Below are 25,003 nucleotides of genomic sequence, written 5' to 3' on the forward strand. Positions count from 1 at the left end.
TCCACTCAGAGTAACAGAATAAACGCGCGATTGTAGAGCTAACTTTCACAATTCATGCTCTATGGTATTTCTTATCACTATGGATGAAATATAGTTTTTGGTCACAAGCGGGGAATTGGGGGCGCTGTTTCCCCTTTTAGTATAAAAGTAAGGACACATTGTTTTCACGTTTGAGTGACAGACAGTGGTATACATTGTGCTGTTGTCTGCAATTTTCAATTTAGTTTGATTTAATTACCAACAGTTATTGAGAGAAAATAAATGTGTTTCCGCCCGGTTTCGAACCGGGGACCTTTCGCGTGTGAGGCGAACGTGATAACCACTACACTACGGAAACTGACAAATTCATCACCAAAACAATGTAAGAAATAGTGTGGAGGATATTGATTTACGTTTATCATTTTTTGATAATAATAACAATATAAAACAATGTGCTTGTTATCTTTAATCTTTTTATAAAAGATGGTTCACAGTCCACAGTGTCTCCTTTCTTCTCCTCTTGTCTCGTCTACACTCAAATAACAGACAAGGGGAGTCTGTTAGTGTCTGTCAGTTACTGTTAATGACTTCCACTGAACAGAATAAAATCTATATTTATCTTTTTACATGAGAGGGCTCACAATGCACACTGTCTTCATTGCTCGTCTTTTGTCTGGTCTTAATCTGGACTTGTTTCTTTCTTGTTTCCTCTCTCTAAAAAAGAAATGACAGAAAAGAGACAATAGCTAATAATGAACAGCGAGAGGAATTATAGGAATGATATAATTGTTTCCTTCTCATCTCACTCTGTCCACAGCTGGCTGCTCCAGTTAGCTGGGAGAGAAGTGCAAGTGGAGTTAACATCATCGCTGGTTTCTATCAGGCTGTTTCTGTCCTCTCCCTCTTCTTCTATCAGTCTGTTCTTCCTGCTCGTCCTAACTGTCGTTGGGTCAGTAGCGTTGTGGCTCTGAATCTGAGTTCCCCTATGGCTCCCTGTAGTTTCACCATGTCAGACACATGGGCCAACCCTGACCTGTGTACTGCAACCATGATGGCGCAAACTATATACAAATGTACAATAATAACCCCTCAGCCAGCCATATTCTTCATATGGTGCAGCATGTCTACATGGGCCCCAGTGAAGACTCTACCAGGGGCCTCACCAGATGCACAGGCCAGCCCTGAGGAGTAAAAATAAAAGGTGTCTCATGCCACCCTGCCAGGATGAGGATAAAAAGATGATCACAGTCTCAAGCGTTTATTTGGTGGAGACAAACTGCTGCTGCTCTCTTCCTCTGTGTCGATCCTATTGTTCCTCTGAGTCCTTGCACACTCTGTGGACTCTTTGGTAAACTGACACAGGGCCAACATGAGAACGTGTCCGTCTGCACTGTAGTCGGTCACTCTCCAGCGGTTGGTCAGTTCAGTGCTGTCAGAGTGGCACACAGTGGAGATGACTCTGGTGACGGTGCTGCCATCAGTCTCCACGTTGCGGACACAGTTTCTGCGGTCGGCCTTCAGGGCTCCCAGCTCCATCTTCTCAGGGAGAACTGAAGTCAGCATATAGGGAGGAGGAGAGCTGAAACTGAGTAATTACCCATGACAAAACACGTCTCTAATTAAAATAAAGAGAAAACTCTCTTTATATAGAGGACGCTCAAAGTAACATCTAGTCCACACAAATTCAGGTTTATGGGGGACTGACATAATCAGACAACAGTTGCTATATTTCCTCTTAAAGTCAGGTTCCACCGAGACTTGAACTCGGATCACTGGATTCAAAGTCCAGAGTGCTAACCATTACACCATGGAACCACTACAAAACGTTAATGAGGAAGCGCTGCGACAGTGTTATACCTAAAAACATAAAAAAAAAAAAAAAAAAAGCAACCTTTGGCTGTTGAACTTCTGCTACATGCCCAGGTTCTTCTAAGGCTCTCACTTGAAGATCAACCTTTAAGCCCACATTATCAGGCCTCATGATGTTTGACAATGAAACAATAAGATTTACTTCAACAAACTTAATACCATAATATTTCTAATCTGTACCCTGGTGAGTCTTTCAGGCTTATTGCACATCATGATCGAGTCTTTCACAAAACCAAACTAAATCACAACAGTGTTTGCTGTACACAAATGTGAAATGTCCAGGTACTGACAAGGTCAAACATTTCCCAAGTCACAACTTTTTTTTTTCCTGTAACGTTTCTCGCTCCTTAAACAAGTTCCCACCAAGATTTGAACTCACATCACTGGTTTCAGAGTCCAGGCTTCTCATATCGTCATATAGTGATGCTATTTTCTATCATTCACAACAGAAATAGCACACCTTAAATTCAGTAACCCTAAAGGATTCAGTCCTTTTTAAGTCATATGGCGTTCATTTATATACAAAGACTTAGACTTGGACTGTATTTATCCCACAGCGGGGAAATCTACATGTCACAGCAGCAAAGACAGAAAGGTGCAGTTTTCAAATTGTAGCTCACATACGGACAAGGTGCGGCTGCTAACAAACGGTGTCATACAATATGTTACTAAACTACATTACATAGCTCACGACAGGACAGCATATGACAATAACAGTGATACAGAGGATAACGTTATGAAAAAGCGAATTTTAGATGGCTAACCTTAGCTAACTTAGCTAGCTAGCTAGCTAGCTAACTAACTAACTAACTGTACCTTTAGCTAACAATTGTCTGTCAGTTGATAATCAATATTTAGCCCGAGTTATCAAGTTTAAAGCCCGATAATGTTTGAGAAAATAAGATATGAATGTTTGTATTTCAACATACTTAAGGCAGTATTTTTTTCTGACCTGTAGCCTGGCAGGTCTTTCAAGTGCATTGGACAACATCATGACCGAGCGACCACAGGTGTGGGCGTGCCTGGCACAGCTAGCTAATGCTGCCTTCAAATACAAGAGGGGATGTGGGAAATTTCACTTCGCATCAGTGTTGATCTATATTTCATATTTTATATATTGGAATTTACTTTTCTTTCCCAATATAATGTTACAGGTAACGTTTCCATTGAATTAGATTGTTATTCCAACATTATCCGTCCATTTGGTGACATGTTCTGCTGCACTACAGTACTAACATTGTGTTTTCTCATACGTTTGCCTGTCTTTTCTCAGCATAATATTTTTATCAGCATAATACAGCACTGAAAAAATATTATTGTCAGAAGTGGGATTCGAACCCACGCCTCCAGAGGAGACTGCGACCTGAACGCAGCGCCTTAGACCGCTCGGCCATCCTGACTATATAAACTGTACAATAAGTAAATATTTTTTACAGATATCATAACACAGTATATGAAATATTTCATGATATTATACATTATATTGCTTCATGACATAGAGCCTTATTATATAGACTCTATGTCACTGTGAGCCCATAACCAGCTATGAAATAAAATATGAATAAAGAGCAACGGAATGTGTTCTGTTTACTGCGGGCATAAAAGAACATTTAAATAGTCCTATAGCATATAATTATATCCTTTGAATAGTATTTGGTATTCACCAGAATGCTTGCTTAGATGGAGCAGTATCTGAAGGCAAAATATGAGAATGTATAGATCTCTCGTTGGAAAGCTGATTGCAATACATTGGTGCTTCTTTTGACACCTCTCGCACTATCAGCGGGTAACCACCAGATGGCAGCAATGGCTTTACATTATTACCATGCTCTAGGTTTAGCTTTGTTTTTCATTCATCATTTGTTCATCAATTCCTAACATATGGATGTCTTTCTGTTGATTCTAGTGCGTGTTGTTTTGTGTCTTTTTTTTTGTGTCTTTTTCTTGGTCTTGTGTATTTCTTTATATTCTACTTATTTATATCATAGTATTTCATCAATTTCGAAAATTATCCTGTAACATTAAGCCTCTAATTGATTATTTCAGTAAACTACAGCACAAAGAAATATCAACAAATACTTCTTTTCATATCAACAGTTGCTGACATGTGTAATGTGAAAGAGGTCACAGAGACGAATCACCCAGCTCTTCAACTTTGTGCATCTTTTTTTAGCGTCTCTTAACTTATTTTGTTTTCACAACTTACAAATGCACTGTATAATTGAGTCTGTCAGTTTGTTTTGAAATCTTTCTGCCCCCTAGTGGCCAGAAATCTATTAATGCTTAAGCTTTTTTGTTTATTGTGCCCACATGCACATGCATATATATATATATATATATATATATATGTTGTGTAATTATTATAGTGTATAATATAATATGATATAGTAGAATGTAATGTAATATAATATTTTTCTTATTTCTGTTATTAATGATAGTCTATTGAGAGAGAGAGAGCGAGAGAGAGAGAGAGAGAGAGAGAGAGAGAGAGAGAGAGAGAGAGAGAGAGAGAGAGAGAGCTAGGCTGTCACTGGCCGGTGCGGGGTGTGCAACAGCAGCGCAGGCTCAGGCAGCAGACGGCGGCCCGCGCCTCCGTTCCCATCCACCGTCTCCTCCGTTCATTTCCATTCTCCCACTTCTCCTTTTTTTTTTAACTCACTCCTTTCTTTTCTGTAGCCGGCTCGAAGAAATGTCCGCCAGACCAGGATTCTACCGGCAGGAGCTGAACAAGACTGTGTGGGAGGTTCCGGAGCGGTACCAGAACCTGACGCCGGTGGGCTCCGGAGCCTACGGCTCGGTGTGGTGAGTGTTTGTGTGTGTGTGTGTGTGTATGTGTGTGTTTAGTCTATGTGTTTGTGCAGGAGGGGTGGCGGGGCGAGGCTGCACAGCCTCAACATTTACCGTATATTGGTCATGATGCATCAGCATAGCGATGCGTACGTGTCGGCTGTGTCAGGATGAAGCAGCTTGTGGAAACTGATCGTCTGGGGGTTTATTGTTGTTATTACCGCCGTATTATTATCCCCCCCCGATGCCTTTGCAGCTTCGGGATCAATATTTCAGGAGAAAAACATCAAATAATAGTATTATTTCCATGTTTCAATACGCAGATGAAGATGTCTTTATGTGTTCTGATGTGCATACAGAAAGACACAGCAGGTCTGCAGGTTTCTATCCCACAGCTCACTGTCTGCTGTGTCTGCATGTGTGGAGGGGAATTAAAGCATGAGACAGCATCATCACAGGAATTTCCCAAATAATCCCCCCACCCGCCCCATGCGCGCGCGCACACACACACGCATAGTCTCTATACTGTAAATATGAGGAGAAAGTCTGCAGAGGCTGGTGTAGTTGGGACCCTGAATGCCACATCTGGAAAGGGATGGATAACACAATGCAACTCTGACACGTGCAGCCCACAGTAGGTGCGTGCATATTCATTCTGCACAGTCCTCGCACACACCTGCACACCTCCTCTGTGTGGATGCAGACATTTCCAATCTTGCCACATGAAATTGCTTTAATTTTGGACCGATCCGCATCAGCCGGCGGGATCCCGTTGCCATGGCGATGTGTCATGGTGATAACCACCTCCAACAGTCAATATTAATTAAGCTGTAATAGCAGGCTGGTGCTTACCTAAGAAAATGCTGAGGGAATGGCTTGCGTGACTGGTCATAGTGAAATGATATCACATGTCCAAGACACGAATATGGTTAAAGCTTTTCTACGCAACGTGGCATGCTGGCAGCTCCGTGATGGGAGAGAGAAGCTACTGTTAGGCCTGAAGTACTCTGAAAACCTTCAACAGAGAACTGTTTGATCCTGCCAGCTGGGCCAAACACTGAACTACGGAGAGACACATCTATTTAAAAGAAGCTTTGTAGGTGTAAAAGGACATTTCATTTCTGCACTTAAATTATCTTCCAGTTAGAATGGCCCCTTTGTGAACATGGGTTAAAAGCTTATTCTATCACCTGCACAGTGAATTCAGTCTCTGCCCACAGATGACACCCCTGACTTGAGCATATGCGCTTTGAGCAGATTACAATGAGAAAAATGGAGATTTGTGGGCCAGCTTTGCTACACTGTACGTCCCCAAATCCTGCAAGTCTAAGTCCAAGTCCTGTGATGCTTTGTACCAAAGGCATGAGAGAGGCAGAAGATTTAATGTCAGTGAGTCCAAATTTCTCCAGATGGAGCACTCACTCTGTGCTGTTTAGGAGGCAGTCTGGAATTGGCTGTTAAGTTTCAATCCATCATTTTTTGTTTGGGCTTTCTCTGTGTAGACGAAGAAGTATCCCTAACTCTTATTCTCCATCTTATTCTCACTTTGTCAGACATTTTTGTCCCAGGAGTGTAGGAGAGGAGCTTTTGTTGAAGGATCACTCTCCCACCATGTTCCTATATCGTCATGGATTCAGGCACTGTATTTTGTCACATCACAAACTAACTCACTAAAAGATAAAGATAAAGAGCCCATATGTTGGCCTGCATCCCCAGAAAGGAGGTTTCATCCCAACAGCTGACTTCCTGTCAAGCCAGATGTTGATTAAGAGACTGTCTGAATTCATAGGAGATGGGATGCGCTTCTTTGTTGGAGCTCCATTATATGATTCAGGCTCCCACAGGAGTATTTTGTGCACAAACATCTAGCCAATGTTACGGCTTTAAAGCTCTGCTTAGAATAGCACAAGAGTGATGACAGTTTCATTCACTCTCAGGAAGATTATACGCACACGGGCATTTTTTGGAGCATGAAACTCACAAGGTTTGATTCCCATTTTGAACACGCAAGCCGCAAATGCATGTGCGGTATTATCAAAGCATCCATTCAACGGTACATGAAGCTTGTCTTTGTTGACAGAAAGTTGTTGCCCTAAGCAACGTAGCGTTCTCATCTGTTACTCATGATCTCTAAGGGTTCCTCAAAGCCAAAGTCAGAGTTCATGTCCATCTATTGCCCTGAATGGCCCTTTCTAGAATTTCTCCGATTTCATAATATTCAATCAACCTTTATTAATACTGCAGAGATATTTAGTCGTGACCCTCATTTACATCGACATCAAGGCAATTACAATAGCAGAGAAAAGGGAAAAACAACCACAAAGAGATGTACTACCAGAGAAAAGTTATTAAGCTCATTAAAATGTAAAATGAAATACAGTCATGTAAAGCAATTACATGTAGAGGTTGGGAGGTGTGAGATGCCCAAAAGCTGTAAGTGTATTGATTTTAAGGAGGTGCTGTGTTTTGTTCTCGGAGTCAAGTGCACTAAAATGAAAAGCAGTCTCTCCAAGTTGTCAAGCCCTAAGTCGTGGAAGATGAAGCGAGAGCCAGTCAGTAGAGCGGCTGTGATAAAGCAATGCTGAAAGTTAACATGGTCATTTTCCAGTAAGGGCTTTGTAGATAAAAAGATACCCAGACCACCCAACCCTATCATTTGAATACTACCAACCATTTATCCATTATTCCAGTTTATCCACCACTTTTAGCTATTTCAACTGTAACATCTATTACTTTTAGCTAACCATTCAAACTAATAGAGCTACTCCACAATCTTTCCACGTAGCTCCTGAGGTACAAGCATCTGTGGTTGCTCTAAAGGTGTCTGGAAGCCGTTTAGTGACGTGTTTTATGTGTCTGGCTTGTTTGGAATTATCAGAAGAAGTTGAAGTGGTAGACTAAGATTAGGGGATTAGCAGGTGTGTTTCTCCTCCTGTTTCATGCTCTGCACATTCTGAGCTCAAGGCATCAAATGGATAGTACATCATGTCACTGGTGAGATGCCTAGACTTACTAAATCTTACTAAAACTCTTTCTTGAATTATACACACACACACACACACACACACACACACACACACACAAAGGACATTCCTCCACACACACCACCCAGCATTGCCCTGCATTGTTAATGTTGATCTCCAGCCATTGTCAGTGGCTTTCTCATGGCAAGACTTGATCAGCAGCCAGCTGGGGGATGGGCCTTCAGAGTATGACATATGTATGCATGTTTGTCGTGATGGGGGTGGGGGGGGAGTTAGGAAAGTCCCACAATCTACCTCTTGAGATGCACAGTAAAACAGCTCTCATCATTTATCTCAAATAGCGGCTCGTTCTCTCTGTAAACCCTCTTGAGACTGCAGGCCTGAGGTCAAGGATCCGACAAGATAATATAATCCATTATAGCTAGAGCTGAAGAACTTATATCCCCGACACCAGTGGGAGAGGGGGAACCGAACGACACGGGAACAGTTTAGAAAGAGAATAGTACAGTAGGTGAAAGGGATTATGTCAGCCAGTAAGGAATGGCTATGGAGAGATTTTAGAGCTGCAAAGCACAAGAGAGTGGAGCATCATAAACACAAAGCTGATTTCATAATTTAACACGCGCTGCCTCTTGAATTTTGTCATGAGACAAAGTTTGGAGGACTGAACACTGTCATGTCCCCAGCCTAATCCAGAGTTACTGTCTTCTCAGTTTGCTGCCGTCAAACCGTGATCCCATTGAATATTCTTTTTTTCTGCTTCCTCTCCTTGAGACAAAAGCTGGGCCGATGTTGGACCGGTCGAGACTGAACATCAAGGGAGAATGTGCACTAAGCTGATCAAGGCTGCTTTCATCTCATGTCAGCATACGTAACATCTGTTCAGTAAACCAGAACTTTGGCACGAAGCCTCTCATTTGGAGAACTATGAATAAAACATGACTGCTTCATTTTCCCCTGTCAAAACTGTTATGTCTCCGCTTGTCAGATTGTTGATTGGAAATATGATAAACCGAGCAGAGAGTGAGATTGGGGTTCTGATTTGTTGCTGATCTCGTTTGGGTAGATGGTGCTTATCATGGGACCGCAGTGCAATTTAAAAGATACAGATGCATGCGGGCCATAATGATAGTGTCTGTGTTTGGATATCTGGGGGCAGAGTGCTTAAAGAAATGGCGTGACAGTTTTGGAAATAGGTTAATTTGCTTTCTTGCCGAGAGCTAGATGGGAAGATCGATACCGCTCTCACAGCCACCAGCCCGTTAGCATAGCTTAGCATAATGACTGGACCCAGGGGAAAACAGCTAGCCTTGCTCTGCCCGAAGCTGACAAAACTTGTCACTGCATCTGGCCCAGAAAGAGTCCCCCACGTAACCTCCCTTAAAACTGCACATTTTCATTTTGACTCAGCTTTTTGTATTAATCAAACAAACAAGATATAATTAGTGAGCCTTAGAGGTGCTGATAGGTGGATTTTGCTGCCGTCTTAAGCTAGCTGTTCCCTTGTTTCCAGTCTTTATGCTAAGCTAAAATAACCAGATGCTGGCTGGAGCTTAATATTCAGAATACAGACATCTTTTCATCGAACTCTCGGCAAGAAATTGAAGAAGCGTATTTCCCTAAATGTCAAATTATTGCAATGGATTGGATACTATGCTGGATGCGAGAAACAAACCCTGGGGACAATCTGTAGAACAAATTATAATTTCCTCCCCCCATTTCAAGTATATGCAAATCATATATATATTTCCTCTTGATTTAATCAGAATGGTTCACATTTACTGATAAGGTCAGAAAATGTACATAAAAACAGTTTTCCTTTGTGCATGAGCAGAGCACTTGACCCATCTCGCAGTTTATATTAACTGCCTCTTCCCCCTCTTCCTCTTTGAAACCGGAGGTGCATTATGAGCTTGGATATAAAAAAAAAAACAAAAGACAGAGACAAAAGAAGAGGGGAGAAATCGATGCCTTGGCTGGGCTGTGTGCGCTGACAGCAGTGCAGTCAGACCCATGTATGGAAGATGGCAGAGAGGAAGGTATGTGTGAGGCGGGGGGGGGGGGGGGGCGGGCCTGGTTCATGTCAGAGAGAGGAGACTGGCTGCTGTCCTGGCTGAAGCCCGGCGGGGGCATCCGGACTGGCAGCAGGTGATTACAAGACAGAAAGAGAGCCACATGGATGCGCTCAACTGTGCAAGAGAGCAGCTTACTCATGCGTGTAAGCATTATAGGCCACTATGAGATGATACAGTAATGTTTACAGTGAGGTTCATACGGTGGAAAAAGCAGGAGACACGCATCATTTGGAACTTCTACTCCGTCTGTCTCAAGGTGACCATATCCTGTACCCGCTGTGAACTTGTTTTTAGGAGAGGAGATATTTCAGAAATTGCAATCTACACAGGCCCCCTCCATGGAGAGTCTGGATACATTTTAGAAAGTCAAACATAGTCAGAACAGAGACAGTTTGGTGGTGTTTCTGGGCCTGCATGGGGCCCTTTTATACACGGTCAGATTGAAATTAGAGAGATGTAAATTAAAGGAATAGTTTTGGGAAAGATGTGTGTATGGTCTCTTGCTATGAGTGAGATGAGAAGGTTGATGCCACTCTCATCTGTTCGCAAGGAGGTGGTTTGCTTGAAGGCTGGAAACCGGGGTAAACAGCTGTAGCCCGGCTCTGTCCAAAGTTAAAACAAATCCGCCAACAAATAGTCTGAAATGTACCGTTTTTTTGTACAGATTAAACTATAGACCCAGGCTGCTTCCCTTGTTTCCAGTCTTTATTCTGAGCTAATAATCTACCAGGTGTAGTTTCATATTCAACTGACAGATATGAGCAAGGAATTTCCTAAATCTAGTCGAACTATTCATTAAATCTACATGCAAAACTGCCATTGCAGTTTTTTACATTCATTTTTATGCCAAGATGATTTTTATTGATTGTAGGCCTCCTCTACAGTAGCTTGATGGCTTCTTTCTAGAGCTCTCTACTGTAGCACTGTCACTGAACATCATTCAGGGAGAAATCCACTGCTGAAGAGTCTGTTATCGCGCCCACAACAGAATGAAACCGATCCGAGTGCTGTGCAGCAAGGCAGTTGAGTAAGCAGGTGTGGCTCTCGCTATATTGCATTTAATATACTGTGTCACTGCCTCCACCCTCATCTAAAACTGACAGCTGAACACTACAGGTCAAGAATCCTGCTGCAGTGCATCAAGCTGCCAATCAAGGTATTCTGTTGAGAGTAAAAGATGGCAGGTTGTGGTTTCACCAAAAGTACATTGCACATTCAGAAGAACTTTGCATGTAAGCAAGAGGGAATTTCCCCTTAAGTGATCAGAAGTCAGTCAGATAAACTAATAGTATATATAATGGCATAAAGAGCTTTATACCATGCATTGAGTCTGAGTTCTATGTGTAAATGTACTGTATAAATCTTCTTTTCAAGGTCTTTCTCTGCTCTCTTCTCTACTCCACTTTTTCCAGTGTTTCACTTCTTGCTTCTTGCTCAGTTTCTGCTGTACTCTGCAGCATTTCTCAATTCTCACCCATGTTTCCTTCCTGTTTGTCTGCTCTGCTCTCTGATGGCTGTGTTATTATTAGTGTGAGTGCTAAAAAGCTGGCAGGACTGAAAAGGCATCACACCACAAAGGCAACGGCACAAGCAGCAGCGGGGCTCAGCGTTCAATATGTGGAATGACATTTACATTTCAAAAAGAGGCAGATGAAATAAACCACGGCACTTTTACAATATCCGACATCCTCACTTCTCTTGTTCCACCACCACTTCCTCTTTCACCCTCTCCTCTCTCTGCATTAGTCTCTGTCTCTCTCTTTATCCACTCTCAATAATATATAGACATGCTCTCAGTAGCATCATCTGATATCAGATGATGCTACTGAGATATTTTGGGATTACTGTAATGGGAAATAAAGACTGGACACAGAGGGGAGACAACACGTTTGGTTCTGTCCAAAAGTAACAAGATCCAGCCATCACCACTTCTAAATCTCACTAATGAACACGTTGTATCTCGTTTGTTTAGTTTCATAGTGAAAAGGACAATTTGCCGGGAGACGAGGTGCTGGACTTAGCTTATCTTAGCATGAGGACAGGAAACAGGGGTGAACAGCTAGTCTAGCTCTGTCCCAAAGTCTAGCTGTTTCTTCCTGTTTCCAGTCCTTATGCTAAGCTAAGCTAACCGTCTCCTTGGCTGTAGCTTCACATTTACCATACAGACATGACGATGGTAACAATCTTGTTATCTAATATCTCACAAACATGATTGCTTTAGATTTCAGTAATGACACTGGATACAATAAGCAACGATTCAGCCATGTTCATGTTCGTTCAGACAAGGCTTTACTATTTATTTCTCTCTGTTTTGTCTCTCCAGTTCGGCGTACGATGTTGTCTTACGGCAGAAGGTTGCGGTGAAGAAACTGTCCAGGCCTTTCCAGTCTCTGATCCACAGCCGCCGCTCGTACCGGGAACTCAGGCTGCTCAAGCACATGAAACATGAGAATGTTAGTGCTCCTTATGAAAATACCCAGAGACAGACAGACGCAGCTCTCTGCATGTTTCTGCTCTGTTATTGATCAGCTCTGCTTGTCTCTGTCTCTGTCACTGCAGGTAATAGGGCTGCTGGATGTCTTCACACCTGCTGCAACATTAGAGGACTTCAATGAACTGTAAATCTTTTATCCCTTCATGTTTACAAGCTATTTTCACCAAAAAATGCAATGATTCTGTCATTAGAGTGCAGGGTTGGTGGGGGGGGGGCGATCCTAGGGGATTATAGGCTTGTAGAAATGGCTGAAGGTTGCCATGGCAGCATCACTATGTTCCCAACCCCCCATTCTCTCTTACACTCTCGCCTTTTCCAGCTACCTGGTGACCAACCTGATGGGTGCAGACCTCAACAACATCGTGAAATTCCAGAGGTTGTCAGACGAGCACGTGCAGTTCTTAATTTACCAGCTTCTCCGTGGCCTCAAGGTAGTTCACTGCAACACGATACACCGGCTGTACACTGATAGCAGCAGACATACATGTGTAACATGCAGACAGTAGAGCAGCGGTTCCCAACCGTCTGATGTACCTCCACAGCCCTGTCAGATGAACTATTGATTCTACCTGTCATTTTCCAAATGTGTTGAATCGATTTTAAACTGGGTGCTATTTAACACAGTTGATTGTATCAAATGGATATTGTTACAATATTGTTTTCATACTATGGTCAAGTTTGCCTTCAGAACCCACTCATTTAAAACATACATCGATTGCTTTTAGCCACCTATTTTAGCCATTTATCCATTATTTTTAGCTAACTATTTCAACTGTCAAAAATTAGTTGAGCTACAATTTTTTCACGTATCCCCTGGCAACTGCTGGAGTAACCCTGTTGGGGAACCACTGTAGTATACCATGCTTGAAGTGAATGCAGCCTGTCAGCGATCTTTCTGTCAGAATTTGGAAACCACAGTCTACGTTGCACAAACACTCTTTATATTTATAGAGGTTGACATTCTGTTATTCTTTGCGAATTCTGTCCAAAGCTTGCGAACACTGCATCGGTCCAGCAGACAGCGGGGCCGGCTGTTTGGCCTCCCCGGTTACCATGGGACAGACAAAAGCGGTCTCCCTTTAGGCAGGGGCTAATATGGTGAACTGCACTGTTGACCCCTGTCTCTCTTTATGTCCTCTCTCTCCTCCCCCATCTTCCTGCCCCACCCCACCGCCTGTCGAACAGTACATCCATTCAGCGGGATTGATCCACAGAGTGAGTGCCTTCTCTTTGCCCTTGTGATTTTTCACCATCAAGTTTGAGAAAACACAACAGCGCTTGCCTGGTTTAAAATGAACATTTCACACCGTATCTGTCTGACAGTATCATAAGCTTGTTCTGACTCTTCATTGAAGATGTGTGATGTTTCCACTGAGTGAAAAGCTCAAGCCCCACACTGCATGTTTCATGTGGCTGCGTAATTCATTCAAACGGATATATTCTAGAAGTCTTGTGGATAACACACACAGTTCAGCCTGGGATTTTTTGAGAAACCCTGGATAAAGTTCTGTGGGGTTTGTAAGAGATTGAAGATAAACAACAGTGTTTGAATTTTAAATGCAAAAGTGAGTTTGTAGAAGAGCATCTTATACTAACGCAGGTGTATAAATGGCCTGTTTTTATGGTTCTCCAAGGTTGTTAAAGTTGGGTGAAATGTAGTTGCCTGGACAGAAGGAGTGAGTATTTAATATTTGGGTACAGGAATGGCTATTTTGAAATCAGTTAAAGCAGCGAAAATGGCCAAAGAATGAATAACAAACAGAAGCTGAGTGGTGTATGTTGTTTTTATATTCACAAACATCCCTCGCTCTGCAGATGCGTCTTCATACAAATCACGTTTCTCTCCTCCCCTGTCTGCTTTTCTGTCTTTCCCAGGACCTCAAGCCAAGTAATGTGGCCGTGAATGAGGACTGCGAGCTGAGGGTAAGACTGACCTTCAGTATGAACCTACAGTTCCTTCACTCCAACCTACGAACTTCATCAAACAAAAAACGGTCTGTCCTACAGATCCTTGACTTTGGATTGGCCAGACAGACAGACGACGAGATGACAGGGTACGTGGCAACTCGCTGGTATCGAGCGCCGGAGATCATGCTGAACTGGATGCACTACAATCAGAATGGTAAGATGACATCAAATAAGAGATATTTAAGACACTTTTTAATATCAGAAATATTAGTTGAATGATTAATCCTCTGGTGTTTCTGTTCCAGTTGATATTTGGTCAGTGGGATGCATTATGGGAGAGCTGCTGAAGGGAAAAGTCCTTTTTCCTGGCACTGACTGTATCCTTCATCAGCATGGCTACCACTGCAATTTGTAGTCCCCCCCCCCCTTTAGCATCAACCTTCCATTACCTCTTTAAAGTGCCCTGTGGACTCAGACCTCTTGTGGATTTGCATCACAATCCCAGGCCTTTCTAAAGGGGATGTGGGTCAACAGAGAGAAGTGGGGAATGAATAGGAGCGATCACAAAAGGCTGAATTATCTAGGTTGTTGTATTCGGCGTCGGAGAGCGGAGCTAAAACGAATTTGATTTACTGATCTTTGTGTGTTGTGGGACTTGCTGTCTAAAAAAAGAACTGTTGACTTTCAGCAGTGCTCAGCCAGCAGAGTTTCTGTCTCAGCTGATTTCCAATGTGACAAGATAATAGGATGATAATATGGCTGATGACTTTTCACGCATCTTAACAGCCCTTAACTCCTCCTGCACTAAGATATTGACCAGCTGAAGAGAATCATGGAGGTGGTTGGGACTCCGACGCCCGAGCTGTTAAAGAAGATCTGCTCTGAACATGTGAGAGAGGGACGAATGAATAGAGGGACGATTGGGAAGAGCCATTTTGGTTTAACAAGAATGTGAAAAAGAATCCGTTATGCACACACTGTAATGCTGCTTCCACTGACACATGCAACCTGTTCTAATTGATTACGCATTCCACTGACATGGCTGTTGATTGACTTGTCAATATGTGAGTGTTGGGGTGATTGATCACTAACTGACACCAAATGATCCACATTGTGAGTTGAACACTGGTGTCTATTTGCAGGCGCAGAAGTACATCCAGTCTCTGCCCTTCATGCCCCAGCAGGACCTGGAAAAGATCTTTAGAGGAGCAAATCCACTAGGTGGGTGATGCAAATCCACTAGGTGGGTGACGCACTGCAAACTGGTTCCTCATCTTGTTAAACTCAATTGAAAGGCTTCGACAGGCTGCTGAAGCTCAAGTTGCTCTCGCCATATTGCAAATAATTCAGTTACACTGGTTTGGCCCTTTGGGTTTAAGCTCGTTTATCCCAGCTTCCCTCTCACCTGTCTGTCTGTTTCTGCCTCTTGTTAGCTGTCGACCTATTGAAGCGTATGCTGGTCCTGGACTGTGACGGGAGGATCTCAGCCAGTGAGGCTCTGTCCCACCCCTACTTCTCACAGTATCATGATCCAGACGACGAGCCAGAGGCCCCACCTTACGATCAAACGCTGGAGAGTAAAGACCGAACTCTAGAAGAATGGAAAGGTAAAGTTTTGATATGAAAGTAGCACGATATATGATTTAAAACAGCTAACAGCGGATAGCACAATAAAACGCTTATTTCCGCTGTCGTCCTTGATGGAAGGCAATAACAAAAACATGATGTGATTGCAGCTTCTCCGTGGCATTTTAAAATGTCCAGATATCGTCTACTTCTCCATTTCTGCAAAACGAAATGCTCTCACTTCCGACTTTGGAAGGGCAGATTTGATTTGCAGAGGAGGAAGTTGCACAAATTGAAGCCACAGATCCAAAGTCAGCCTCAAGCTGCAGAACTCACTGCGGGTTATGCAACGATGAGTTTGAGCTTGTTCCGAGAATGCTGACTACACCACCAAAGTAGGCCTACTATGGGTTTTGAAATATTTAGCGATGCCATTTATAACATCTTAAGTATGATTATGTTTCATTTCAGCAGAGAGCTTTATGGTTTGTGAAATGCCCCCGAGCTGATGTGAGTCATGGTGGATTTGTTTTTTTGCACGGTTTGCATCCTAATTTTGAGTTTCTTTGATAGACCAGTATGCCAAGCTGAACAAGCACAATTATAATAGCACAGAATGAAGGACTCTTGGTTTTTATATTAAATCACTTTACTGTGTCGTGACATTGAAACTTCAAGGGTGTTTTATGCCATTTCATTGTGTTTTCTTTTCACCTTAAACAGGTTTGAAATATTCCTCACCCCGTCTTTACACGGCTCAAATCTTAATCAGCACTCCTGACATGTTTTCTTTCGTCTATGTGCACAGAGTTGGTATTCGAAGAGGTGAGCAGCTTCAAAGCATCCGGCGGCAAGACTGATAGCCTTCAGGTGGAGCAGTAAGCCTCTTTCTGCTTTAAACCTTTACCTGAAGAGGGACCATGTACTCAGTGAGTGGGAGAAGGACTTTGGCAAGCCAAGTGAAGAAGAAAACTCTGCCTTCCCCTCTGCTCAGTGTGACTGTGTTTAATTGCCTGTCATGAGTTTATTTGAGCAGCAGGGACAGGACGGTCTCCACGGGGTCAGATGCACACATTGCGATTACAGGGGGCATTTTAGAGTCCAGAAAGTTGCTTCCTCTCATGTTTTAGCTCAGTGAGAGTAAAATGAAGAACCATTCAATGTGGCTACGTCAGGGTCAGGGTTTGGGGTCACATCAGCAGAGGACAGGAGGATTCATGCGAGGGAGCAACTTTATTGAAATGAACTGTGTTTACAGACTAATATAAAAGGTATCGAAGGAAGACAAAAACTGCACACTAGGATTTCCAAAGCCACGACAGAGTGCCGTCTAGTCCCTCATCCTGACAAATGCCATAAGCAGTCACTGCTTTCATATATGGAAGTCATGTTTAAAGGCTTGCAGCAATGCCACGTCATGTCACATAACAGCTTAGCATTTAGCCTGCATACTACTGCATGATTTTTGTGCATTTTTATTATCACAGAATATTACCGGTGCTGTATTATAACCATTGAGACTGCTTATTGCATCTGCCACACTGCTGTAACAGCCTGAGGGTCAGAGAAAGGCGCTATCAGGAAATGTGACCAACTTTCAACCTGTTTTATCTTTGTCATTTCCGCACAGCAAAAAAACAATTATACAAAAGCGAACAAAAATGGCTGTTCTTCCTCACATGAAGTCATCCTCTCCTGCTTACAGAATAGTAAACACCAACTGTGCTATTAATTAGCACGCTAATTAATACATGCCAAAGCTAGAGCAGAGTGACTGTGCTGCAGGTCTGTGTTTACAGTGTGGCCTCGCTACTCGTATACAGTTTCCACTGATGGCTGATTTCGGATCACCTGTTGGCTTTGGTAGCGCTCCATCAGGTCTCCATAGTTCCCACGCTGTGTCTTTTACAGCCCCGGTTTGTGTTTGCAGTAATTAAGATTGCGGGCATTTTGTAAACTGTTAGAAACAGTTCTCAGAAGGTGTGTAACTGTGCTGGATGATAAGACATTACCCAACTGCTAGTTCCATCACAACAATGACCGGTCAAACGCTCCAGGCTGATGATTCCTATAAAGCAGCCATATTTGGGTGCTTGTGGCAACCAGGGGGCTAATTAGTGACCTTTCATGTTTCCTCGGCTTCTTTTCAGTTTTGATGATGCCTGGGTGTTACAAACAAAACAATCCAGATTGAAGACATTCATTAGTGATCATTGTACGAAAACATTGGGGATGTTTGTTTTTTTTTACCTCGATTGTGGGTATTTCAGTATTGCTGCAATTATTATCGCAACATTATTGTACCCATAGTCCTCTTAAAGAATCTCCCTCATAGGTAACATTCGTATAAGCAGCATGAGCTCAGTGCATATGCGGATTATTACATCAAATGGCTGATTTCCTCACCAACGTTGCGTCATTCATCTTGCAGCAGACTGGAGTTTTAGTTGCACAAACGTCTTGCTGAGGTAGAAACAAACTGGTTGTGTCAACCCACAGTGTGCAGAGCCAGTGAACAATGGGTTTCCAGATTAGTACCGAAGGTCAGTGAAAATGTCAAGAGGTAAAAGAGGACAGCACTGATGTGTCGAAGTCTGAAGTCTACTGCTCAGACACAGTCTTTCATGTATCTTGGGTAATCAGAGGATGTAGTATAATCATTTTAATGGTATATACCTCCATATAAATAGATTTATCATCACACAAAAGATGCATTTATCAAGGATGGTGATTCAGTTCCTCAAACCACCTCCAGCGAAGGGGTTTGCCCACATCTTTGTCAAAGTTAAATGCATCAACCTGAAATTTTCAGGCTCCTGTTTAGTGCAGCGTGGAGCTACTGGTCTAACTGTAGCATGATGGGTACACACGGTTGGCTGAGGTTTAATTAGCTGCAGATATGAAATGAATAATAGAACTAGAGGTAAAGTGGAGGGTTCATTAACTGATGCTGGTTGACATTTTGGGAGGTAAAAGGCGGCGCAGATATAAATCCAGTTTATATCTGACGGTTTATGCATTCTTAAACTTAACCAGTACACTATCTGGATACCAATGGCAGGTGTAAAGCAGATATACGTTTTCTAGGTTAGTTCGTTTAACTGACCTTCCTATGTGACTTGTAGCCCTGTAGGTTAGCTAAAGAGCTGCAAGCTAACTTTGAGATGAACAAAGGAATAAGACAGAAAGAAAAGGAAATTTCACTTCTGCAGACACATTCTTACACTTACTCTGCATACTATCTGGATACAAGTTGGATACTAATGACAGGTGAAGCTAGCAGCTCCTTTGGTTAGCTAAAGAGCTCAGTTACAAGCTAGCTTTACATTTGGCTTTTAACCCAGGTCAAAATCAGTTGTATTTTAATGAATGCTAAATGTGATGTGGCTCTTAGGATTAACCCACTCAAGTTTAACTCAACCAATGAGATGTTTCTGCCTCAAAGAAGCAGTGAACTAAAACGTCAATTTATCATTTAGGAGTCCTTTTTGAGGAACAAAAGAAAGGAAACCTACTCTTAGCTATTATTTTCCTGTAATGGTTCACACTGGAGCGCTACATGTAGCCTTTGTGCAAATCGTCCATTAGCACTGGATGCAAAATGTTGAATTTACAGTCCAGATGAATCAAAAGCGTCTGTCTCAGTCAACGCGTGTTGGAGCTCTGAATGTTAAAGTGTTATGTGCTTATGTGGATGTTGTATATGTGGTGGATTTGAATAGCAAACTGCAAATCGAATGTATATGTATACTGTATGTATGTTACAAGTTAGAAGTGTCTTTTGAGTACATGGTGGCATGTGATTCAACAGTAGCCATGCGTTTCACATTCAACTAAACTGAATGTCAGCTTCCACTTTTCAAACGATTCAGATGATTTTCTCACTCATCATCAACGGGTAATAGGATTTGGCAAGTCTTGGCTTCGACAGAATAAACACCATCATTTCTGTTAGTCAGCATGTCTCTGTCTCATATATTCTCTGCAGCATTCAGTCATTTTCGTATACACCTTGGACAAAAGTATGTGGACAACCCCATCCGCATACCATGACCGGCCTTCACAGAGCCCTGACCTCAACCCCATCCAACGCCTTTGGGATGAATTGGGATGCCAACGGCGAGCCAGGCCTTACATTATTGTGGATGAATAGGAGCCAATCCCTGCAGCCATGCTCCAAAATCTTGTAGAACGCCCTCCTAGAGGAGTGGAGGCTGCACATTAATACCCCTGGGCTATATTCTATAGTATGGCACAGTATAGCATAGTATAATAAAGAACAGTATAGTAGGTCTACACTATAATATAGTATAGCAGAGTATAATATAGAATGGTATTGTATAACATAGTGTAGTAGCCTATAGTTCAGTAGGCTATAGTATAGATTAGTACAGAATAGAATCATATAATATCAGATAGTATGGTACAGTATACATAGTATAGAATAAAATAGCATACTATAATACAGAATAGTATAATATAACACAACATAGACTAAACTAAACTAAACTAAAACTTTTCCAGTTTACTCACTGTAACTTATAATGACAGTTAAGTTTTTGTGGCCTTCTATGATGACAGAAACATGATAGGTATATTATAGGGGTTTAACCTTAGGGTGGGCAGATGCGCCCCACACACACACACACACACACACACACACACACACACATTGTAGACACTCCCACAGACTGCCCTGGGCGACCAGGAGCCATGACTAACAATGTATGTGTGTTGGGGGTGTAACTGGAGACCCCGCAAAGCTCTCCAGTGGTCCACTGGTTCATCTGGAGGAATTTGCGCCCCACCAGACTCTTCTCTGCGGGACGGACTGCGGCGATCTCGGGCGTTTGAAAAGTCAGTTTGTTCACATGAGAGGACGGAGCGGACCGGACCCGAGAGTCGAGCGGACCCGCATCCTGACCTCAGCCTAGTCTAGTCGTTGGGGTATGGCTGTGCGCTCCAGGACGGGATTCTACAGGCAGGAGGTAAACAGGACCGTGTGGGAGGTTCCGGAGCGGTACCGGGACCTGAAGCAGGTCGGAACAGGAGCCTACGGGACTGTGTGGTAAGTTTAGGGAGAAGTTGTCAAATTCATTGCTCAGAGAAGTATTGATTGCATTTTGGTATCAGCTGATTGGGAGCCTGGGTTCATGTTGGATCACACATTCAAATAGTTCTGTTCATTGTCAGATGCATGCAGAGCCACCTCTTCCTGCTCTGAAAGAGAAGTTTGGAAGTAACAAATCAAGTCTTTTTACTGCAGTCTATTGAAAACCAACAAACAGTTCTCCCCTTTTTTTTTTGGTATTTTCAGTATTTTAAAAGAAAAGAAGAAAGTGAAAGTAAAAGAAGTAGTAACTTATACCCTGTCCAGCCTGTTTTATCTTATGTCACTCAAGTAGATTTTTACCTCAGTATACTTAACCTACTATGATATATCTGCAGCAGCACTACAGCTTGTGTGGGGTATTTTGGCCAGCAGTCTCTCCACAGCTGGCTCTGCAGGGCCTCTCTGGGCATTGTGTTGTGTGGATGAGGGGACAACAAAGAGAACCACCCCCCAATCTCATTGTTGGAAGAAGTCAAAGACCCCGAGTTAAGAGCATAGAATGCGCCACAACTTTGTCTTCAATCACAACAGCTTTTTTTTCCACAGCAGGCCTGTGACCTGTCACTCAGGTGTAAATAATATCATTAATGAGGCACTGTTCCACTTAGATGTTGTTAATTACACCCGTGGATTTCCTCATAGACATGTCTGCAGAGAAGAACGTCTTTGGGGATTGAAGTTATACCCATTCAACCCTTTCTTTTGAACTACAACACACGTATGTATCTGTCCCTTTCAGTTCAGCATGGGACCGCCGGGCGGGGACCCAGGTGGCCATCAAGAAACTTCACCGGCCCTTCCAGTCCAAACTTTTTGCCAAGAGGGCGTACAGAGAGTTGCGACTCCTCAAACACATGAAGCATGAAAATGTAAGAAGACAAAAGAGGCAGATGTATATTTTAAAGCTTGTGTCTTCAGTCTGTAATGAAAGAAATCTACTCTGAAACACATTTAATGATGAAGAATTAGACAGATGGAAGGGGAAATACATTTGACTACAACATAACTGACAGGAGAAAATGTCATTTTCTCAGGTCATCGGGCTGCTGGATGTTTTCACTGCTGAAATCTCACTGGACCGCTTACGTGACTTGTAAGTTCATGTGCATTCCTGAGTGCTGATTGTCAAATGGGTTGTTATTCCACCCCCCCCCCCCGGAGTGATTGGACTCCTCTTCTCTTGTCCACAGTTACCTGGTGATGCCATTCATGGGCACTGACCTCGGCAAGCTGATGAAGCTGGAGAGACTGTCAGAGGACAGAGTGCAGTTCCTCATCTATCAGATGCTGAAGGGACTCAAGGTGAACACCACAACCAACACATACTGTATCTTTAACAGCATCCGCTGGAAATGAGTGTAAATTATGTTTCCTCCACCATTGTTAATAAGTACGGGAAACAGAGAGGGTCGTATGCTTGTATCAGAGAGTTGCTGATGTTTGTCTTTATCTCCTTTCTCCTCAGTACATCCACTCTGCAGGGATCATCCACAGGGTGCGTGAACTTTGACCTTTCGGTCTATGAGCTTTGGGGGTGGGGCTCTTGCTCTTTTTCACACTCAATCCCATTCATCCCGATTCCCACACAGGGAGTGTGTATTTTCTAGACACAATGATACGCTGTCTATTCAATTTTGTTGTCCCAGATGTCGATGCATCTCTCTTTGGCTTTACCCGCCCACTTAACGGCTTACTGCATAGAAAGATTTTATTAGCCTACCAGTAGAAATTGTATGAATTCATCTTGAAAATCTGAGTTTGTCATGTTCCGACTGAATGGCTGAATATGGCTTATTGTTGTCAGCCCCTGGAGGAGGCAGCAGCCTTCCAGTCAAAGTTCAGGGTTCCAAAGTTCCCATTTACCCTTAAGTGTGTCTCAGGAAGCAGAAATCTTGATTAATATGATTAAAATTGAAGGATTTCACTATACTACATTTTTTCCCTCCAAACATGAAAACAAGCACAAACAAATGTCTTCGGATGACTCCCATCACTTCCTGTAAAACTATTTCTCTCTTTGTCTCACATTTCTGTATCTCACAGGACCTTAAACCTGGAAATTTAGCCATTAACCCGGACTGTGAGCTAAAGGTAATCCAACTTTTACAGAAAGCTGTCTTACTGTGAACATCCCATGCATCGACACATTCATGTGACGGTTCTGCTTTTTCTGCTTCAGATCCTCGACTTTGGCCTAGCGAGACAGGCTGACGCAGAAATGACCGGCTACGTCGTGACACGCTGGTACCGAGCCCCCGAGGTCATCCTCAACTGGATGCACTACACGCAAACTGGTAAACATTCTTCACATTTTGTGTCAACAGGACTGCATAAAAAGAGGCACAGAGACCTGTTTCATGACCCAGCTTCAATGAGAAAGCTGATGTTTGCTCTTCGTTGCAGTGGATATCTGGTCGGCGGGTTGTATTATGGCAGAGATGCTGCTGGGAAAGCCGCTGTTCAAAGGAAATGATCGTATCCTGAAATGTCATCTTCACCGGCTTGGCTTTGTCTTGTTTAAATGTCTTAATAATGTGTCAGCATCACAAATATTTAGTTGAACCTGTGGCTAAATATATGTTTCAGATCCTGGCCAGCTGTCCTTCTAAACCAACAAAATCCTTCCTTAGTAAAGGCAATTTTCCTGTTTCTACTGTCTGTACTTTGCTAGCATTGTAAGCTGAATAGAGAGCTCATATTTGAAAGGTAAAAACCCATGCAACAGATGATACTTGACCATACTGCCAGACCTGGACCAGCTCAAAGAAATCATGAAGATTACAGGAACGCCAACTGCTGACTTTGTTGTGAAGCTACAGAGCCAAGACGTAAGTCGTACCCCCGGGGGTCAGACTCACGCATTAAAGATATGCTCCATGCAAAATCTGTACGAAACAACTACCTTTTTCATCCTTTCCTACACTTCCTCTCTCAACAGGCCAAAAACTACATCAGAAGCCTAGCGAAAGTGCCAAAAAAAGATTTGCACGGTATATTCTCCAAAGCTAGCTCAAATGGTACGTAAAGATCCCCGTTCTCCAGTTTACTCAGGCGTTGGTGCACTAAACTCTGTCATGCTGACCTTGACATGTATATCTGCAACACAGCAGTGTGTGTTTTGGAAAAGATGCTGCTTCTGGACCCTGAGCGGAGGGTGAGTGCCTCAGAGGCACTCGACCTGCCCTTCTTCAGCGAGTTCAGAGATGCCGAGGAGGAGACGGAGGCGCTGCCTTACGATCAGACCATGGACAACACAGACCTGCAGCTGGACCAGTGGAAACGTAAGGCAGAGGGGAGAGGCTGACTCAGATGTAAAGCTGCATCAGTCCCTATTTTATATCAACAATGGGTGAAGAGACTGTATGTAATGTGAAAAGTGTCACGAACCCACAGAAAATTATCACCAAATTCTGCTGTTCTCTATGGGGCGTATTAGCCTCTTTCAGCAAATTGCTTTGGTTTTAAAGCCTGCGACTTTACTGTTTTGGCTCTCATCAATCTCATTAATCTTCGCAGCTGTCTTCTGATAGACGCTAAACGCAAAACATGACCACAACCAAACAGCACACGGACAAAGTTCGCGGCTAGCTGGTGAACGTAGTGCAGCATTTAATAGCTAAATAGAACTAAAAGGAGAGTAAATATTGGACTCATCAGGTCACTTGAAACACGATGATGTTGCTTCGTGTCCGCTGGATGTGTCGATGGGGGGGTGGCAGGAAATGAATTCTTTCAGTGCTGTTATAGTACCTGCTGTTTGCCACAGGAGGTCACTGAAGATCTTAGATGCTCCTTTTGGCACATAATAATACACAAAATGTGCCGTTTACTGTATGTGCAACAGGAGTAACTAACAGAAAAAAAGAAAAGCAGGACACAGACATGATTTAGAAAGGCTCGTGCATAATAATCTCTTTTGTGTTTGTGCAGGTCACACTTTCACTGAGATACTGACCTTCAGGCCGCAGAGGGACTCCAGAGAGACGTCACTTTAAAAAAACAAACACATCCTTACACACAAAATTGCACACGCTCACACATACACACACACACCTTCATCCAAAAATATAATTATCTTGTTGACTTTTTTTGTGTTTGTGTAGGAGTGATGGATATTATTAGATTGTTAAAGTTTTTGCTTTCAATAAAATATGATTTTGCTCAATTGTTAAGAGGCTCAGTTGATATTTTAGTGTGTGTGTGTCACATTATTTTGTCCATCCTCCAT

The 25,003-nt window shown here is 42.8% G+C and overlaps 2 protein-coding genes and 3 non-coding genes across 5 annotated transcripts; 2 read left to right on the forward strand and 3 right to left on the reverse strand.

Annotated features, from left to right (window-relative positions):
* Positions 1-264: 264 nt before the first annotated feature.
* trnav-cac (transfer RNA valine (anticodon CAC)) lies at positions 265-337 on the reverse strand. The gene has a single exon. It is a non-coding gene; the product is annotated as a tRNA-Val (tRNA).
* A 1,385-nt stretch (positions 338-1,722) lies between these two features.
* On the reverse strand, positions 1,723-1,794 carry trnaq-uug (transfer RNA glutamine (anticodon UUG)). The gene has a single exon. It is a non-coding gene; the product is annotated as a tRNA-Gln (tRNA).
* A 1,371-nt stretch (positions 1,795-3,165) lies between these two features.
* Positions 3,166-3,248, reverse strand: trnal-cag (transfer RNA leucine (anticodon CAG)). The gene has a single exon. It is a non-coding gene; the product is annotated as a tRNA-Leu (tRNA).
* Positions 3,249-4,537: 1,289 nt separating this feature from the next.
* Positions 4,538-16,591, forward strand: mapk11 (mitogen-activated protein kinase 11). The gene is made up of 12 exons (XM_070928674.1): positions 4,538-4,650; positions 12,018-12,147; positions 12,254-12,312; positions 12,508-12,619; positions 13,374-13,403; positions 14,064-14,111; positions 14,196-14,310; positions 14,402-14,473; positions 14,906-14,985; positions 15,239-15,317; positions 15,530-15,703; positions 16,471-16,591. Exons 1-12 carry the CDS (start codon positions 4,538-4,540, stop codon positions 16,542-16,544), a joined length of 1,086 nt encoding a protein of 361 aa, XP_070784775.1. The 3' UTR covers positions 16,545-16,591.
* Positions 16,592-20,611: 4,020 nt separating this feature from the next.
* Positions 20,612-24,881, forward strand: mapk12b (mitogen-activated protein kinase 12b). Its single transcript, XM_070928673.1, has 12 exons — positions 20,612-20,730; positions 21,515-21,644; positions 21,810-21,868; positions 21,966-22,077; positions 22,241-22,270; positions 22,819-22,866; positions 22,955-23,069; positions 23,179-23,250; positions 23,524-23,603; positions 23,714-23,792; positions 23,883-24,056; positions 24,706-24,881. The coding sequence occupies exons 1-12, from the start codon at positions 20,612-20,614 to the stop codon at positions 24,768-24,770; spliced, it is 1,083 nt and encodes a 360-aa protein (XP_070784774.1). The 3' UTR covers positions 24,771-24,881.
* The last annotated feature ends 122 nt before the right edge of the window (positions 24,882-25,003 follow it).

This window comes from Enoplosus armatus, chromosome 22 (genome assembly GCF_043641665.1).
Source record: "Enoplosus armatus isolate fEnoArm2 chromosome 22, fEnoArm2.hap1, whole genome shotgun sequence".
Classification (NCBI taxonomy): domain Eukaryota; kingdom Metazoa; phylum Chordata; class Actinopteri; order Centrarchiformes; family Enoplosidae; genus Enoplosus; species Enoplosus armatus.

Bases quoted from the DNA above. Each gene is read 5' to 3' on its own strand.
- mapk12b (XM_070928673.1), top strand. From the start codon at position 20,612: ATGGCTGTGCGCTCCAGGACGGGATTCTACAGGCAGGAGGTAAACAGG. The intron at 22,078-22,240 runs GTGAACACCACA...CTTTCTCCTCAG, and splicing joins AGATGCTGAAGGGACTCAAG to TACATCCACTCTGCAGGGAT. The intron at 22,271-22,818 runs GTGCGTGAACTT...TGTATCTCACAG, and splicing joins CTGCAGGGATCATCCACAGG to GACCTTAAACCTGGAAATTT.
- mapk11 (XM_070928674.1), top strand. From the start codon at position 4,538: ATGTCCGCCAGACCAGGATTCTACCGGCAGGAGCTGAACAAGACTGTG. The intron at 4,651-12,017 runs GTGAGTGTTTGT...TTGTCTCTCCAG, and splicing joins GGAGCCTACGGCTCGGTGTG to TTCGGCGTACGATGTTGTCT. The intron at 15,704-16,470 runs GTAAAGTTTTGA...CTATGTGCACAG, and splicing joins AACTCTAGAAGAATGGAAAG to AGTTGGTATTCGAAGAGGTG.